Consider the following 16,479-nt stretch of genomic DNA (forward strand, 5'->3'; position numbering starts at 1 on the left):
GGAGCCATTCATCAAACCTGCATCATCATCTTGGCCTAGTAAATTGCTCTTCATGTAAAGGTCAAACCTTGCACAGAGAGACTTTAAAGGAGTTGCTTGAAATGGGGGTCTTTCATAAAGCTGTCACTGACTGACAATCCTCGGCAACAGAAGAGCCCTGTTTAGAAAGCTGGCTGCTTTCTCCTGCACTACACCAGATGAGATCAGTTCACTAATGCTACTTGGCCCTAAGCCTTCATGCAGGCATGGTGCTAACCCTACTAAAATCTCTACCATATTAACTAGATATTTAGCCCTGTTTTACAGATGGGGAACTGACTTACCCCAGAATGGGTAGAGCTACGACCAGCTGTCAGGTCCTGACCCTCCTCCTTTGCTCTCGCTGTGGGATTCAGTGGCCTAATGCAATGCTACTTCAGTGTTGGAAACCTGGGGTCCAGTCTGTTTAGGTGAGAAGTAGATAGTTTGCTGACATCAATCCAGCAGGACCATCTCTGCTCCCATCTGAAAGAGCAGACCTGCTAGTAATAGAAAAAACACAGTGATTCAAATCCTGTCAATTGCCTCAGGGCCTCACTCTTTTCCTAGCAATAAAATGTCACTCACTCGAGCAATCCCTGCAGGCATCAGTCCCTCCCTGCTCCTCTTTTGGCTGGTGAGAAGCCCAGGGCTTCGCAGGAACAGCACCAGCCTTTGTCCTTTCCTCATTTTTGTGGTAGGCCAGCACCTGAGGACAAACTGCATCCAGCCTCCTGGCTGTGACATTTGCACATTGGTATTTTATTGCAAAGACTAATTACATTGCTGTGTACATGTCACACCGCTCAGTGTGCTCCTTCATTGAAGTTGTGTTACAAAATACATACATATAATACATCCAGCTTCAGTGATCACATACACATGGGGCGAGCTGAGCCCACCTGGAAAGACAGGGAAGTTGACCCTGCCCTGCCTTTAATTTCAGGAGTGGGCACAGGTGTTCAGGCACAGAGCAGTACAAAAGCTGAGCAGGCAGCTGTCCAGTGGAGAGGGCAGTGGGGGTGGGGTCAGTTTGTGTGTGTGTGGGATGTAGGGGTGTTCACATTCTCATAGGGAGTTAAGGGAATATTTCACAGTGACAGTTCACCCTGTAGGATCCTCTGGAGCCAGGGCGCCCCCACAAGACAGTAGCATTTAGGCACTTTCTGCCACAGCGTAGTGTAGGGTAAGGGAATGCCCTAGGCTTGCAGGCTGGCCATGCTGGCTGATCTGCAGAGAGTCCTTGCATGAAGATGATCTCTTCCTCCCAGCCTCCCCTGATACTACAATACTCCTCAGGTAAGGAGGGGACAGGTTCAGCTGCCTGGCGGAAGCTGGAGGGGTTTGGTTTGCAGCACAGCCGGGGAGTCGCTCATTCAGCCTCCAGCGGAGGAGGTCCAGCTTGTTGAGGCTGTGCCTGGCAAAGGGGCCACTGAGACGCTGTAGGCAGGCCATGGAGAGAGGAGAGGCTCCTGCTTCAAGGAGGCCATGGCTCCCTTCATGTGCAGGAGCTGGGGGGTGGGGGAGGGAAGGAGAGGAGAGAGGGTATTACCTGAAGCTTAGGCCCATGCAGATGCATGAACAAATGCCCTTTACAAAGTGCCCAGGCCAGACCCCAAAGCAGCAACACTCCAGAGTGACAGGCCCAAGGCCCTGCTAGGAGTTACCACCCAACCCAGAAGCAGCTGCTAGAGACAGAAGTGGGGTGGAAGAGAGCAGGCAGGTCCCGGGAAAGGTCAGCATGCGCTGGATACAGTCATGCTGGGATAAGAGCTTCCCTCCCCATGCTCCCCGCAGCTTGACGCTACCTCTACATACCTGTGTCTAGCTTTCCTCCCTGCATGGCCCAAGTCACAGCACAGATGAGACATGCAGGTCAGGTGGCAACTTCCAACAGGGTCCTACAGACCTGGCTCCTAAAAGACAGCTCCCAGGGACTAGCACTCCTACAGGCTTGTTCAGGAAAGGTCCTGTCTGCTCCCAGAGCTGGCAGGCTCACCAGCATTGCTACAATGGGCAGGGGCATGGGCATAAACAGGAAAGGGCTTGAGGAGCTCCAGGAACAAAGAGCCCCCCCACTGTGAGTGTTTTGTTCAGTGATTTAAAAAACTGGGCTTTTTCTCTCCCCTGCTGAAGCAATTCCCTGTTAGTGATAAAGAAACAAAGGGGATGTGGAAAAGTCTCCACTCCTGCACACAACAGAAGGCAGCCATTACAAAGATGGCTCCCAGCAACTTTAAAGACAAGCGGAGGGCGGGGAGGGTTAGTAAAAATGTACACATTTGACGGTCCTATTTACAACCAATAAATATTGAAAAAGATTCAGTAAACATCAGGGGTTTGTTTTTACAAAAGTTTGCTCACACCCCTCCTCCATTTCATTGTCAAATGTTTAAAAAAGTCTTTTTAAAGCCCAATGTAAGTGGCACTTTCTAGGGGCTGGGTGGATGGAGCCCAGGGCTGTTAGCCCCACCTGGCTGCTCCTCTCCCACCCAACCAAAAAGAAAGTCTCTATTTACAGACACTTGTACAGAAGTTGGCTCCGCTCCTCCTGGCTCAGATGGCAGTTCCGGCTGGGTGTTTTTTGCCGACGAAGAGACACTGGCATTTGATCTTTGGTGCAGGTTTGAAAGTAATAGAGCACTGGAGGGACACGGGAGTCCAACCCAGAGGATCAGTAGAAAGAAAAAGCAGCCTTGCAGAGCTGAGTCATCAAAGCCACCGGCCAGGTCATCACACCAAGGATGCCCCACCGATCCTGTGGAACAGCAGCTGCGTGGTTTTCAGTTTCGTGTCCCTAGGGGAATGGTCCAGAGGCAAAGTGCAGCTCCCCAGGGGCAGGTGGGCGATGCAAAATGGTCATGCTGCCAGTTTACCCCAGAAGGGGAACGAGGGACCTGGAGGGAAAGCAGCTTCAGGGCCCAACTCAGCACAGGAGGGGATACACCCCGTTGGAGAGGGAGAGCTCAGCTCTTTCGCTCCAGGGAGTCCGCTAAAACTCCCTGCATGTGGCCCCCCCTGCAGGTAGGTGAAGGGGGCCCTTGGCAAGTAGTCCTCTCCTCCGCTCTTTGACAGAAGGCACCTAAGGCAGAGAGGCAGGGCCCAGCTCTGGGCGACCCGACGGCCACAGCAGTGTCACACATTGGAAGGAGTTAAAAACCCAGCCTGCGTGTAGGAGAGCGCCCGGCTCGGAACGCAGGGTTCCACCGAGAGGCCACAGCCACACCCGCCCATGCAGCTCCAGGAGAGTGATACCCTTCCTCGCGGGTCAGGCTGGCTCACCTCACCCAGGCCGGGTGGCGTAAAGATAGACCAGCAGCCAGGCCCAGAGCAGGCTGCCCTCGAAGCCCAGTCAGCGAGGGGTGCAGCCCAGCCATGGCTAGAAGATGCCCTTGGCAATCTTCAGGCCCTTCTGCTTCATCCTGGGCAGGGTGGAGCTGGAGCCGTGCTTGATCTTCACGCCCTTGGAGAAGCCCCTCTTCTTTAGCACAAAGTCGTAGTTGGCAGCAGAGTTCATGGCGTAGAAGACGTTGGCGTTGTCAGGGATCTTCAGCTCTGCAAGGAGAGTTCAGTTAAGTCACCCACGGGCTCCGGCTGCCTTCACGGAAGGGGAAGGAGCACGTAGCCAGGAGCCAAGGTAGAGCAAGGCTGGGACTGCACAGGGTGAGCCCCTGGGTCCTAGCCCCACCTCTGCCGCTGACTCACATTTAACTTTGGCCAAGTGCTGCAGCCTTGGCAGGACGGAGATGGTGCTCACCTCCCTGACAGACAGGAGAGCGGCATGGGGCTGCCTCAGCCACTGGGAGGATCACAGGGAATCTCTCTGGCTCAGAGCATCTGGGAGGGAGGGCCCATTTTACAGGTGGGGGAACTGAGGCCCACAGACTACACAACTTGCCCAAGGTCTAACAAGAAGTCTGTGGTGGAGAGGGAACAGGATCTGGGTCTCCAGCAGCCCAGGCTGGTACCCTAAGCGCCGGGCCATCCTTTCTTTTACGACTCTAGGGGAATGTTCTCCCCAGAAAGTGATGGCAGAAGCAGCTCCAGTAGCTCCTTCCCTGGGGGGCACATCCCCTCTAAGGAGTTGTGGACAGCTCCATCTAAGGTTCTGCCTACACAGCAGCTGCCAGATGTACACAGGCTAGTTCTACTCAGGCTACTGTGCTGAAATAGCATAGCCCCAGCAGCTGGGGTTAGCTACCCAACTACAACCCTACGGGAGAGCTATGGTCTGTCCTTGGGTCACCAGCCCAAGCCCCTGGCTGCGCAGCTGCAGCCCCGGCTGCTGTTTTCATAGATCCCAAGCTCAGAAGAGACTGTTGTGACCATCTAATCTGATCTCCTGTAGAGCACAGACCTTCCCTAAAATAATTCCCAGGGCAGATCTTTCAGAAACATCCACTCTTGTTCTGAAAATTGTTCGTGCTGGAGAATCCACCTGACCCCGGGTAAATTGTTCCAATGGTTCATTTTTCTCCCCGTTAAAAGTTTAGGCCTTATTTTAGAGTACTAGCACATGTAATTCCTAGCTCAGCGAGACATACACCTCCCAGCTTCTGTGTAGACATACCCCAGTGTAACATGGGCAGCTCAGGCTACGAGGGACACCAGAAGGCCCTAGGAAGGGGGGACCGTGTCAGACAAAACATGTGTCAGACCCAAAACGTCACAAAGTTCAGAATGGGTCCATTAGCTTCCCCACCCCAACTCTGCAGGGCCTGGTCCCAGCTGGCCTGGGAGAAGCAGCAAACACCGGGACAGCTCGTTCCTTTCAGCGGCTTCTGCAGCTGGGTGGTGCAGAGCTAAGGGCTCAGGCCAAGCATCCCAGCAGCAGCACGCTCTAGTCTCCCTTGGCCAGCAGAGGTGTTTTTGAACTGCCCAAGGGCCTCTGCTCACACAGGGCGCTGTGAGGGCACGCTCCATCTCATGATAGGGGCAGAAGTCTGGGGTGACAGCCTCATACCGAAGGGGAGAGGAAGCGAAGGATACTGTGAGGGGCAGTTAATGCCAGAGGCAGGGTCCCAGCAGAAGCCCTAGGTACCTCTTTCCTCTGAGATGATCTGAACGAGCTCGTAGTCTTCCGGCCGGTCCCCGTCCAGGTTGTGTTTGGCCATAGCCTTGCGAATCACCACTGGGGTCTTATCCTGGCTCGTCACCTGGAAGGGGAGAGTGCTCATCAATCCAGGGATCAGGGACAAGGACCCAGAAGTGGCTGCCAGGCCTAAGACAGGTCCCATGCCCCCCTGCTTGTTAGTTCAGCAGCAATCGCCCTCTGTCCTTCCCGCTGCAAGCTCTGCCAGGAGGTGCTGTGAGGATCAAACACCTGCCTCAGGAGGCTCTGGGATTGGGCACGCAGCAGACTCTCCCCCGGATGCACTAGCCCAGACTAGCCCCCTCCCCCGGATGCGCTGCGGGTACCCAGTGCTCACCAGGATGCTTTTGTACATGTTGCCATTGTCCACGGCCAGGCTAACCCGGATGATGCAGCAGTCATCGATCTGCTGGTTGTAGAGGGGGAGGGAGAGGGAGGAGTAGCTGGAGATGCCCGAGACGGAGCGCTTGTGGGTGCGCGAGGCCGTCACCGGGGTAGAGGAGACCGAGGAGGAGGAGGCGCTGCTGGAGCCAGAGCCGATCCCCGACGTGTCCAGGGAGGAGAGCGAGGTGCATTCCCAGAACTGGGGGGGAAGGAGGGACAAGCACCGGCTTCAGCATCTCCATCCAGAGAGGAAAGCGGGTGTCTCCCCCAACTGCACCCCCAGGGCCAGGAGAGGAGCGGGGGTTCTGCTCAAGGGAGTTACAGCCACAGCGGGGGGGCAGGGAATTCCCAATGACAACCCCCACTCATGCCTTGGACGGGAGGGATGGAAGGAGAGGGGCTCAGCCTCCCATCTGCTCCAGGTTAGAACCAGCCTTTAGGAGACGCGTGGGGGGAACCCCCACCCCCCAGGGCAGAGGCGGGGCTGCAATGGGCGCACCTGGCTCCTGATCGCCTGGGTGCGAGGAGAGCCCAGCGAGCTGCCCTGTACCTTCTTCTCCTGGCAGTCGGGGGACTCGGGGATGAAGCTGATGTTGATTTCCTCCACGTCGGAGCTGCTGGAGCCAGCCGAGGTGACGCTGACCGAGTCGGCCGCGTCCCCGCTGCACAGGTACTGCCCGCACTTGAGCTGGTCGAAGGATTTGGAGTGGGAGCTGCTGCTAGTGCAGGGCTCAGTGCTCGGCACCTGCCGGCTGCAGGACGCGGGAGACAGATACGGTCAGGAAGGAACAAAGCAGACATGCACCGTGCAGCCGGGGCACCCGCCCCACGCCCGCCCCTGCAGCCTCTGTTGCCCGCCCCCAGGGAACCTGCCCCGCAGCACCCACCCCATGCCCTCTGAAGCCTCTGTCCCAGGCCCAGCTCCCTCCGCTCTAGAAAGAGCCCAGTGTCCTGCCTGCACTCCAGCTCCAGCAGTTCCCTTCTGTAACCGTGAGCCCTCCCCCAGCTCTGTTAACGTCGCACAGCCCCACTGCTATTCTAACCCTGACCCCACAACCAAGATGTGCTAATGCACCCACAGCCTGAAGTGCAGCCACCCCTGCTATCCCAGGCCTGGGGCCCAAACTCTGCCAATGCAGCTCATTGTTAACAGGCAGCCCCCTAGGATCTCCCCCAGCTTGGCCATCGCCCCTTACTCTCGGCCCATGGCGCCCTTCGCTGCTGTGGCTGGTTTCACCCACAGCACTTGGGTCAAGAGCGGGGGGCTGGAGGGAGACATGCCAGCCAGCAGTTACCCAAATACCACCCCCCACAGCTTGGCCTGGCCGCTAGCTCTGGGCAGCCCATCTCTGCTCGGGGCCCTGGTGAGAAGGGGAGCAGGGAGACTCACTCGCTCCATCGCTTGATGATGCCTGTGTTTTTCTTTGCCTTCAGCGTGTTGCTGGCCGACTCAGACAGGGGCTCGATCTCACATGAGAGGCTATAGCTAGGAGAGGGGAAGAGAGCAAAGATTCAGTCAGGTGAGGCTAGGGTCCCCCTCCAGAGCTAGCCATGTTAACAGTGCAGGGAAGGGAATGGATTGGAGCCCACGCACAGCACTAGGGTGACCGCAGGTTTCTGACAGCCTCAGGAGTTGGGGTGCAAGGTGGGGTTGTGGTCCAAGTCCTGAGGTTTCAGCCTGGCATCTGAAGAGCGGGGAGGCTACAGGTGTTTAGACGCCCCCTGTTCTGGGGGAGTCAGTCTGCAGGGTCACCAACCCTGCACCCCTTTCCCAGTGCCAGATTCGCCCAGTGCGTTGGGGTTTGCAGGGAGGCGGCTCGGGGCGGCGCACAGTGGAGGGGACAGAGCAACGGGCCTAAGGGCTCAGCCGCAGATTTTCAGCAGCCTGGATCTGAAGGAGACAAAGGGTCCCGCTATGGGTCCAGGCAGCAGAGCATCACAGAGGGAGGGTGAGCAGCAGAACAGCCCACGCTCTGGAGGCCCATCCAGAGGAGGAAGGTGCTGGGTCCCTGCAGACGGACCGGTAGCTAAAGCCCCTGGCTCCGGGCCCAGCTCACCTTTCAGCCTCACTCAGCCGCTCCACGCCATGGAACCACTCCACGAAGCGATCCTCCTGCGTGAAGCTGTAGTTGTTGCAGGCCGACTGGAGCAGCTTGATCTGGGCGATGACTTCAAACTCCTGCAGGGAGCCGAGGCAGAGACAGAATGAGGCCCGCTCCTACTGGCTGACCAGACCCCCAGACTCCTGCCCCATGAGGTAGGGGTGTGTGTCTTAGACAGGCACCATACATGGAATCTCAGAGCCCCAGGGAACCACTCCCCCAGAGCCAGCTACTGAAGCTTCAGACTTCAGAATGAGGGAGCCCAACTGGGCTGAGGTATCTGCAGGGCCCCAGCTGCCTGGATGCACAAAGTCAGCCCCTTCCTCTAACCCAGGTCTGCTCAAGCTGAAAGCTCGGCTGTACGTGAACAGCTCTCACCTTCCTTCTCTTCTCAAAGTTGATCAGCCCCCCCTGAAAGATAGAAATCAAACAAAGGTTACAGGGAACCTGCAAGCGAGGGTTCCCGCAGCTGCCAATAACCCCTCCCCCTGGGAACCGATCCCGCAGAGCAAGACAGGCGAGGCCTTGCATCACGCTAGGGGGCAGCGTGACTTCAGTAATGTACCCATGCGTCCCGGGAGTCTCACCATGCAGGGATCCAGCCCTTTATTTTCAGCCACAGCCTCCCTCAGCCAGTTTCTGGGAGCTCCAGGGCTCAGTGAGGGAAGCCAGGCAGAGAAGGGGAGGCGGGGGGGGAATACTTACATCCAGGAAGTCTTTCATGGCAGTATCCAGCATCACTAGGTCTGTGAGGAAGGTGCCCAGGTAGGGAATGGTGCCCTGCATCACGCCCTGGAAAAGGAGAGAGAGCCGGGGTGAGCCCCACACAAGCGACGGCCGCAGAGCTCTGAGTGAGCTACCAGCAACGGGCGGCCACGCCACTCACCATCTCCCGCTGCTGCTGCTGCCGTTTCTGGGCCCTCTTTGGGTTGATCTCCAGGGTGGCGAATTTGGACGTCCCCTCCTGGATTGGTGGGAAGACGACATAGGTTGGCTTATTGATTTAACGTCCCTGCTAGAGGCTCTCCTTGATCGCTAAGATCAGGCCTCCTGGGGCAAGAATTCAGACAGTGCTTTGCAAACCCTGGGTAAGTCCCACTCCCTGCCTTGCAGCTCATGCTGTCAGACAGAAATTCAGGTAGGGCAGGGAACACAGGAGCCCCACCCAGCCAGGTTTACAGAAGTGCCACCCACCTGCTGAGGGGCAAAGGGCTTGTCTATGTGGGAGACTTTTCTGGTGTAGAATTATATCAGCACAGTTAAGCTGCTACAGTTCTACTGGCACAACTCCCCATGCGGACACACTTATCCCAGACTAAGAGTGGCTTTTTTTTGGCTCATCTTAAACAGTGCTGCCTACTGCACAGAGCACTGGACTGGGACGCAAGAGACCTGGTTTTCTGTTCCCACCTCTCCCACTGGCCTGCTAGGTGACCTCAGGCACATCCCCTCTGTACCTCAGTTTGAGAGCTACAGGTGAAAAGCGCTAGATAAAGAGCCGGGTATTATTATTAAACAGCTTCCAAAGCGACATTTGCTCAAGTGAAACCAGGCCCTCTTCTACCGGAACAGGAGCGCCCACAAGGGGAGTTAAACTGGTATAGTGATAACGGTTTAAATTCACACCCTACCTTATACCAGTATAGCATCCCATGTGGACAAGACCTCTGTCTCTATGGGGGTGGGAACATGATCAAAGCTGAGCATTCATGCTATAAACAGGAGGAGTCTCACCCGATATGAGTCATGCCGCCCTCCCCTCATCTCAATCTCTCTCTCCGTCTCTCACACACACACACACACGTACATATTAATAGCTCATCAAAGGGATGCTCTGTTCCCTTTTGGATTTTGTGATCTCAGCCCCAGACAGAGATGGGATGCAACGTCCGAGTGAACGCCCTGATGCGGAGATGGACATTTCTATAGCAGCATTTTACAAGCTTTGGGCCCGAGCCTGAGAAGGGCTGAGCACTCACTGCGCACCCTAAAATCAGGGATGGCTCAGTGGTTTGAGCATTGGCCTGCTAAACCCAGGGTTTTCAGTTCAATCCTTGATGGGGCCATTTAGGGATCTGGGACAAAAGTTGGGGATTGGTCCTGCTTTCAGCAGGGGGTTGGACTAGATGACCTTCTGAGGTCCCTTCCAACCCTGATATTCTATGACAGACAATCTATGACAGTGGGACTCTGGGCAGGCCCTTTGTATGTGCAGGGCTGCTAAAATGCAGCCACCTCTGGGGCAGAGCAGCCACCTGGTGCACAACATCCTATACACACCCCTCTGATGTTGGGATTTGACCCTGGGGCCTCAGGCAGCCAGGCGATTCCAGCACAGAACCATTAAGCCCAGCCCTACATGGAGCCAGAATGAAAGCTCCATACATGACACTGGGCAATACAGTAACAAGCAGGCTCCAATACTCCTTTCGCACCCACTGCATCCTCGTGCAAGGCTGCTGCCATCAGCCGGGTTACTCTTGTGCCACGGTGGTGTGAACGAGAGCAGAATCAGGCCCACTAGAGAGATTTTCAGATGCAGTCTTGGTTTGGCCACCAAGTCGGCTACTTCCTTTCTAGGCAGCTAACAGGCGGGGGCGGCTGCCGCGGTGCTGGCTGCACACACTAGGCCAGCAAGCGCACATATATGAGAGAGAGCACGCGTGTGTGCATGTGCAAGGAGCCAGTCCAGGAGTTCATCTCACAGCCGGCATCTGGCATGGGCTCACACAGCCAGAGCTCCTTTACCTCTGTTCCAGGGAGATAAGGGGAGGGAATCCCTCTGCAGACACTCCTCTCTCATAGATAAGCCTCTCCCCTACTTATCTTCTGCCCTCGCTGGGGATTTCCTTGCTGCCAGAGCTGGCTGCAGCCCAAGCCCAATCAGAGCCATGCTCAGCAGTCCAGGCTGTCAGCATCAGCCATTCACAACATGCCGCCTTGCTCTGCCCCTTTCAGACTTAAAGGGAAACTGTCCAGTTGGAAGTTCTGGGCCAGACCCTCAGCTGATGTAGTTCCACTGAAGAGCCATCGATTTACATAGACTGAGGATCTGGCCCATGAAAAACTAGTTTCCCCTGTGTGTATTATAAACACTGCCTGACAGTTAAAACTGGGGAGGATTCTACAAACCACATGCCCCTTTCTCCTTTCATCTTGGGCAGCCGAAATAGCCCAGTCAGTTTCAAGTCTCTCACTTCCTGACACTCATGTTCCAGCAAAAGGCTGCAACATCAGAGATGCAAATATTTCAGAGGGAATCCTCATTTCGGTTTTAAAATCACCCACACTCCCATATACATTCCCATTGGGTGCAGAAGCGTGCAAAAAGTTTGTCTGTGTGTGCACACTTAGTGTGTCTGTAAAGGGCATGCTTTAAAGATCATGCAAGACCTCTATCATCTCATGGTATGTGCTGCTATAGACTTCACTACCCGTTCCCATTGCTCCACACATCCTCACTGCAGACTGGGCAGCATCAGGGTAAACTCCCATCCCACCCCCGGTTCAGAAACAAGCCCACGTGTAGAGAGACTCTGAGCTCCTGGTACCTTAATGAGAAGCTCCCGGCTCAGCGAGTGGTTGTTCTCATCCGAGAAGATTTCCGACAGCTCGTGGAAAGTGCGGAAGCTCTCCCTGTTCGGGGCGAAACAAGGAGGCATCAGCACCGGTGTCCCCAACCCGTTTGGGGCTGTCTTCCCCTCTTCTTGTGCAAGCCTATGCCCCTTTCTAAGCCCCACGCTGCTAGTAGACCACGAGTCCATTTCATTCTCCAAATTTCCACTTCCCCAAAACACCAGCTTGTATTCTGGATTCTTTCTTAGGCGATGGAGAAGATTTTCCCAGCATGCCTTGGGAGAATGGCCATTCTTCCCCTTTGGCTCGCAGATTTATTGACCTCATTTGCCTGGGAATCTGCCTGAATGAAACATTCCCTTCCAGGCTGGGCCATGCCCCTGGGAAGGACCCAGCTGATCACAGCATTAGTGGGTAGTTCTGCCATTTTGGAGGGTATCCAGGAATATTTTACGTGTGGGATCTACCGTAGTTTCCTCATGCTGATAAGACAGCAAAATGTCTTACATTGGTCCCTGGCTTTTGGACACACTCCAGGAGGAGAGCCGAAATGATCACAGTGCCATCTGCACGATCACCAGGCCCTGGCTATAGCCCTGGGATGTGAGTCAGACAGCGTTACAGCTTGTGGCATAGATGGGAACCCCCAAACTATGCTAACACTCCGGCCACGGGACTCAAGGGGCTGCGCTCACCGTGACACCTCGTCCCAGGTCTTCTTCAGCCTGTGAACCGCGTTACACTGCAGGGCGGAGAGGATGGCTCGGAGAGAGGAGAAATTCTTTAGGATGCGACACTCCTGAGGGGAGACAGGGAGGCGGCAAGGTTTAATGTTAGTTGGAAAGATGGCAGCCAGGCAATAGTTATTGGTTTCCCCCTTTGGCCATGGAGACTTTTAGGGCCAAATCCTCAGCTGGTGTAAATCAGTGCAGCTCCACTGAAGTCAGAGCTATGCTGATTTCGCCCAGCTGGGCAGCTGGCCCCTTAACATCTCGAGTCCCATCTGTACCCTCCCCTCCCTGCAAACCTTTTTCAGGTAGGTCCCAGCCCAGGCTTAGGCCCCTCAAACGGGGGTCTCCCTTCACACAGACAGGAATGGGTGACTTTAGCTCTACAGAACCGCACTGGCCGAGTTTTCATTCTGCAGAATCAAAAGTCCAAGGCAGAGGGATGTCAGAGCTGAACCCCACTTACTCAAACCCACAGATGATGGGGGTTTAGTTTGGTCCCCCTCAGCCATGGGCTCCTTGGAAAACGATCTAGTTTTCTAGTGGGGGCATGGTAGGTGGGACAGGGAGTTCCTGCCATTAGTTACAATTCTTATCCCCATTCATAAGGCTTTATAACGGGTATCATTATCCCCACTGTACAGAGGGGGAAACGGAGGCCCTGGAAGTTGAGACTTGCCCAGGGTCGCAGAGCGGGGCTTAGAACCCCCTCCCAAGCCAGTGCCCTATCCACTGGGCTACACTGCTTCAAGCACCAGCAAGGGACATCCCAGAAAGACCCCACTGGGCAACGGCTGGCATCACAGAGGACAGTCCTACCCGAGCCACTTCAATCCACCGCTCCACCACTTTGGCCCTCTGCTGCGGTTTGAGGGAACGGTCCCCCAGGCACGTTGCGATGACGCAGTTGGTGACGCTGTTGAACTGGGAGACGGTGGCGCGGATGGTGGGGGCCAGGTGCTCTTTGCCCTTCTTGTCCCGCTGGGACCAGATGCAGCCCAGGCAGTGGTAAGGCACCACTTTCTTAAACAGCTCCTGGAAGAGAGAGGGTTGGAGATGGGTCTCTCGAGGGAACTCTGAGCAGGGAACGTGCAAGCAGGAGAGCGAGAGCCCAGGCAGACAGCAGAGGCCAGGCAGACAGCAGAGCGCAAACGGGCAGGACCCCAAGCACATGGGCAGAGCACTCAGTGGCAAGGCAGCAGTACTCACAGCATCCATCAGCGTGAACTGCTCAGCCACCATCTCCTGGGAGAAGGCGAGGAAGTCTGGCTTCCCCTCCCCCAGCCCGTTCTCCTCCACTATCCGGAAGGTGCAGCTGGTCTGGTCCGCAGCTGAGAAAAACAGGGGGAAATGACAAAGGGACAACCCTCCATTCCTCAGTTACACACTTCGCCCCAAATACAGACACCCCACACCACAGCCAGACCCTTCCCCCTAACCCCCCTTCCCACATCCCGATACACAGCTTGCCCTCCCCTCCCCCTACACAAACAGACACGCTCACACCCCTCAGGCCACCCATCTTGTACAGGCCAGGAGGGCGCACAGGAGGTGCCTGCAGGAACTCCCGCCCAATGCAAGGAAAGCCAGCATCCTTCCCCAGACTGAATCCTCCCAGGGTCATTTACAAACTGAATTCCCCTTGTTGTGGGCACGAAGAGGTCCGAGGGGCTCAAGAGGGCAGGGCAGAACAGAACGGACTCATTTAAGGGTGGATTCATTCGGCTTTGGTCATGTGGCAGGTTTTTCAGCTCTGGAGATCCTCCGGGGTGCTAACCCTCCTCCTTTCCACCCAGGCCCCACCGACGGCCCTCACACGCAGTTCTCACAGGCGTCACCAGGGAAGCCCAGGACACACACCACACAGAGCACTAAGGGGCACGGGGAGGAAGCACCGCTCACCGTCTGCCTCTGCCTCGCTGTGCTCCTGCTGCTGGAACTGGGCCAGCAGGATCCGTGCTCTCCGCTCCAGGTCCGAGCCAGGGATGTTGTGGCGCACGTAGGAGATGAGCTGCTTGAGGCAGGTGAAGTCTGGGGGCTTGCGGAAGTCTTCAGAATACTGGTCCAGCCAGGCACCCAGGATGGAGGAGATGGTGCTGGGGAGAAGCAGACGGACAGACTGGCTGTTAAAAGTGGGCATAAAGTGACACCTGTGTGCAGGCGCGTGCCAAAGTGTACGTACGCGTACACGTCTGATGGCGGAGCGCCCACATGCCCATCAGCCGAGAGCCAACATCCCCCAAATGTGCTAACAGAGCTGCAAATGTACTTTCAGCAGTGTCACATCATTAACCTGTGGAACTCACTGCCACAGGATATTACAGCTCAACAAATTGGACCTTGACAGGCAAGGACACATGGCCTAGCAGTTGGAGAAGGAGACAGGCTCGGGAGACCTGGATTCTATTCCTGGCTTCTTTCCAAGACCCACCCAATCCGAGTTCCCAGCTTCTGACTCGATCCAAATCCCAGCCCATCTCAGCCCAGCATTCTCCCTGCCTGTATCCTCCTAGACCTAATTCCACAGCACACAGCCCAGAGTGGATGGTCCTTTGGCACCGGGAGACAGTTCCATCCATGAAGAGAGCAGAGGGGCCAGGCAGACACATTCCCTCCCTACCCTGGTGCCGAGTGGAGGGCTCATGGCAGCAGAGGTATGCTTACTTTTTCAGCTCCAGTCTCTCATCCACAGTGTATCTGGTGTGGTCCCCATTCACCTGGACATGCAGTTTGCCGTACCTGACAAGGGGATAAATGCGCCAGTTAAACCACACACCCCTGGGCAGTTGCCTCTCCACAGCGACCCTGCTGGAGCAGGCAGGCATCCTTCGCTCTGGATCTCTTCCCAGCATACCACCTGCCCCCGGCCAAATGAGTCCTACCCCCTGCATGGAGTTTGGGGACTTACGAGGCATTTCAGCCAGGGCAGGGTTCCGAAGACACCTATATCCATGCACTCCTGCCAGGGGCCTTTCAGGAGCCTGTTGCCAAGCCAGGAGGGGCAACTAGTACCCACTGTGGACTCTCAGGGTTGCCTTAGGAGGACTCTGGATTTCAAACTGTGGGGGACGACAGGACCGGCCCATGTCCCATGCACACAGGGACAACCACCCTAAGCAACCACGACAGGTCGCCCTTTCCCATGCATACCTTGCCAGGCAAAGAGAAGCTGCAGCTGGCAGGCAAAAGTCACCAACTTGTTCAATGAAACCACACCAGTTTCAGAGTTGGACAGCTTAGCCCATGTCTCTCTGGCTCAGCCTGGTGCCAGGGAAGTGGCACTGCATCCATGGGCATCTCCTGAAGTACCCGCACTGCTTGAGACAGCCGACAGGGCTGTCACGTCTGGACAGCATTCCCAGAGGCGGCACTTCTGGGAACGCCATTGTAACATCCATCAATCAGTGTTCCCACCCCCACGGTGATGCTCTTAGAGTATTTCAATGTATAATGAACCAGGTGCATTATAGAAGACAGAGGGCCACCTTCTCCTAAAGCAGCAGGCACTGGCCACGGTCAGAACAGGGTACCCGGTGGGATGGACCTGGCTTTGATCTAGGAATGCTGAGACCCGGCACCGAGGCAGCTCTGGGCATTTCACAGACTCATTGGACTGGACTGGCCCTTTGAGAGGGACAGCACAGGCATGAAGAGCAGAGTTCACACTGTCTCCCCCCTGCTGTAGTCATCGCATGGCCCATAAGGCCCCCTCCTCCCCCCACACAGAGTGCAATGCCCGGACAATCCCGGGAGTATACATGCTCCCTGGTATGCGCTCCCGCTAACATTGCCCCCATTGTTCCGGCGTCCTGGCAAATGCGCTGTGCTAGGGGCACAATGAAAGGCTGCCTCTGGAGGGGGTGGGGGCGATACAGCTCCAGTTACAAACAGCAGCATGAAAAAGGACTCAAGGTTGGGGACGCTAACGTCTCTGGAGAAAGCAGGAGCAGCTCTCCTAGCCTAGCTTTCCACACAGTACTGGGATGTGCCCTGCTCCACCTCCTGTCGGGCTTGGAAGGCCCTGAGCACAGGTGGGCTAAGGGAAGGGCAGAGCTGGTCGATCCGGGACTACACAAAGATCTCCACTCCCAGCTATGGGCCTTGGGGGGGTGGGGGGAGGGCGGAGGGGAGGAAAGACACGCTACATGGACTATTCCATCCCTGAGGCTGTAGCATGGCTGAGTACCACCCCACCACCCTGCCCCCCACTCAGTCTGCATGAGAGGAGAGGACCCAGCCCAGCCAGAGTTTTGAGGCTGGAATGGGGGCAGCTCCCCGCTAAACCCAGAGGGGCCCCCCCAAGGAGCAGCTGTGATGTGAGGTGCTGAGCCATGGTCAGAGGCAGGCATGAACCCGCACGAGCAGGGCCCGGAGGAGAGAGCTGCATGAATCGCCTGTCTGGAACATGGGGGTGTGGGGCACAGGAGGGATCGTGGCACGGATAGGGCACAGACTTCATAGATTTCATAGATATTTAGGCCAGAAGGGACCATTATGATCATCTAGTCTGACCTCCTGCACAATGCAGGCCACAGAATTTCACCCACCACTCCTAAAAGAGACCTCACACCTATATCTA

General features: G+C 56.1%; 1 protein-coding gene across 5 annotated transcripts in view; it reads right to left on the reverse strand.

Moving 5' to 3' along the window:
• Window positions 1-759: 759 nt before the first annotated feature.
• The window catches only part of RALGDS (ral guanine nucleotide dissociation stimulator), a 99,754-nt gene continuing 84,034 nt past the window's right edge, over window positions 760-16,479 (reverse strand). For 3 of the 5 annotated variants that reach the window (XM_073314062.1, XM_073314061.1, XM_073314060.1), the window contains exons 4-18: window positions 14,565-14,639; window positions 13,803-13,996; window positions 13,110-13,231; window positions 12,720-12,935; window positions 11,868-11,971; window positions 11,148-11,232; window positions 8,483-8,560; window positions 8,302-8,388; window positions 7,975-8,007; window positions 7,552-7,673; window positions 6,885-6,980; window positions 5,994-6,246; window positions 5,448-5,693; window positions 5,060-5,174; window positions 760-3,573 (exon numbers count right to left, since the gene is read on the reverse strand). In XM_073314062.1, coding sequence (XP_073170163.1) covers window positions 3,398-3,573; window positions 5,060-5,174; window positions 5,448-5,693; window positions 5,994-6,246; window positions 6,885-6,980; window positions 7,552-7,673; window positions 7,975-8,007; window positions 8,302-8,388; window positions 8,483-8,560; window positions 11,148-11,232; window positions 11,868-11,971; window positions 12,720-12,935; window positions 13,110-13,231; window positions 13,803-13,996; window positions 14,565-14,639 — 2,002 coding nt within the window. In that variant the 3' untranslated portion in view covers window positions 760-3,397. The remainder of the gene's footprint in view (window positions 3,574-5,059; window positions 5,175-5,447; window positions 5,694-5,993; window positions 6,247-6,884; window positions 6,981-7,551; window positions 7,674-7,974; window positions 8,008-8,301; window positions 8,389-8,482; window positions 8,561-11,147; window positions 11,233-11,867; window positions 11,972-12,719; window positions 12,936-13,109; window positions 13,232-13,802; window positions 13,997-14,564; window positions 14,640-16,479) is intronic. The other 2 variants (XM_073314063.1, XM_073314059.1) reach the window with 1 other exon arrangement.

The sequence above is a fragment of the Lepidochelys kempii genome, chromosome 16 (assembly GCF_965140265.1).
Source record: "Lepidochelys kempii isolate rLepKem1 chromosome 16, rLepKem1.hap2, whole genome shotgun sequence".
In the NCBI taxonomy this organism is placed as follows: domain Eukaryota; kingdom Metazoa; phylum Chordata; order Testudines; family Cheloniidae; genus Lepidochelys; species Lepidochelys kempii.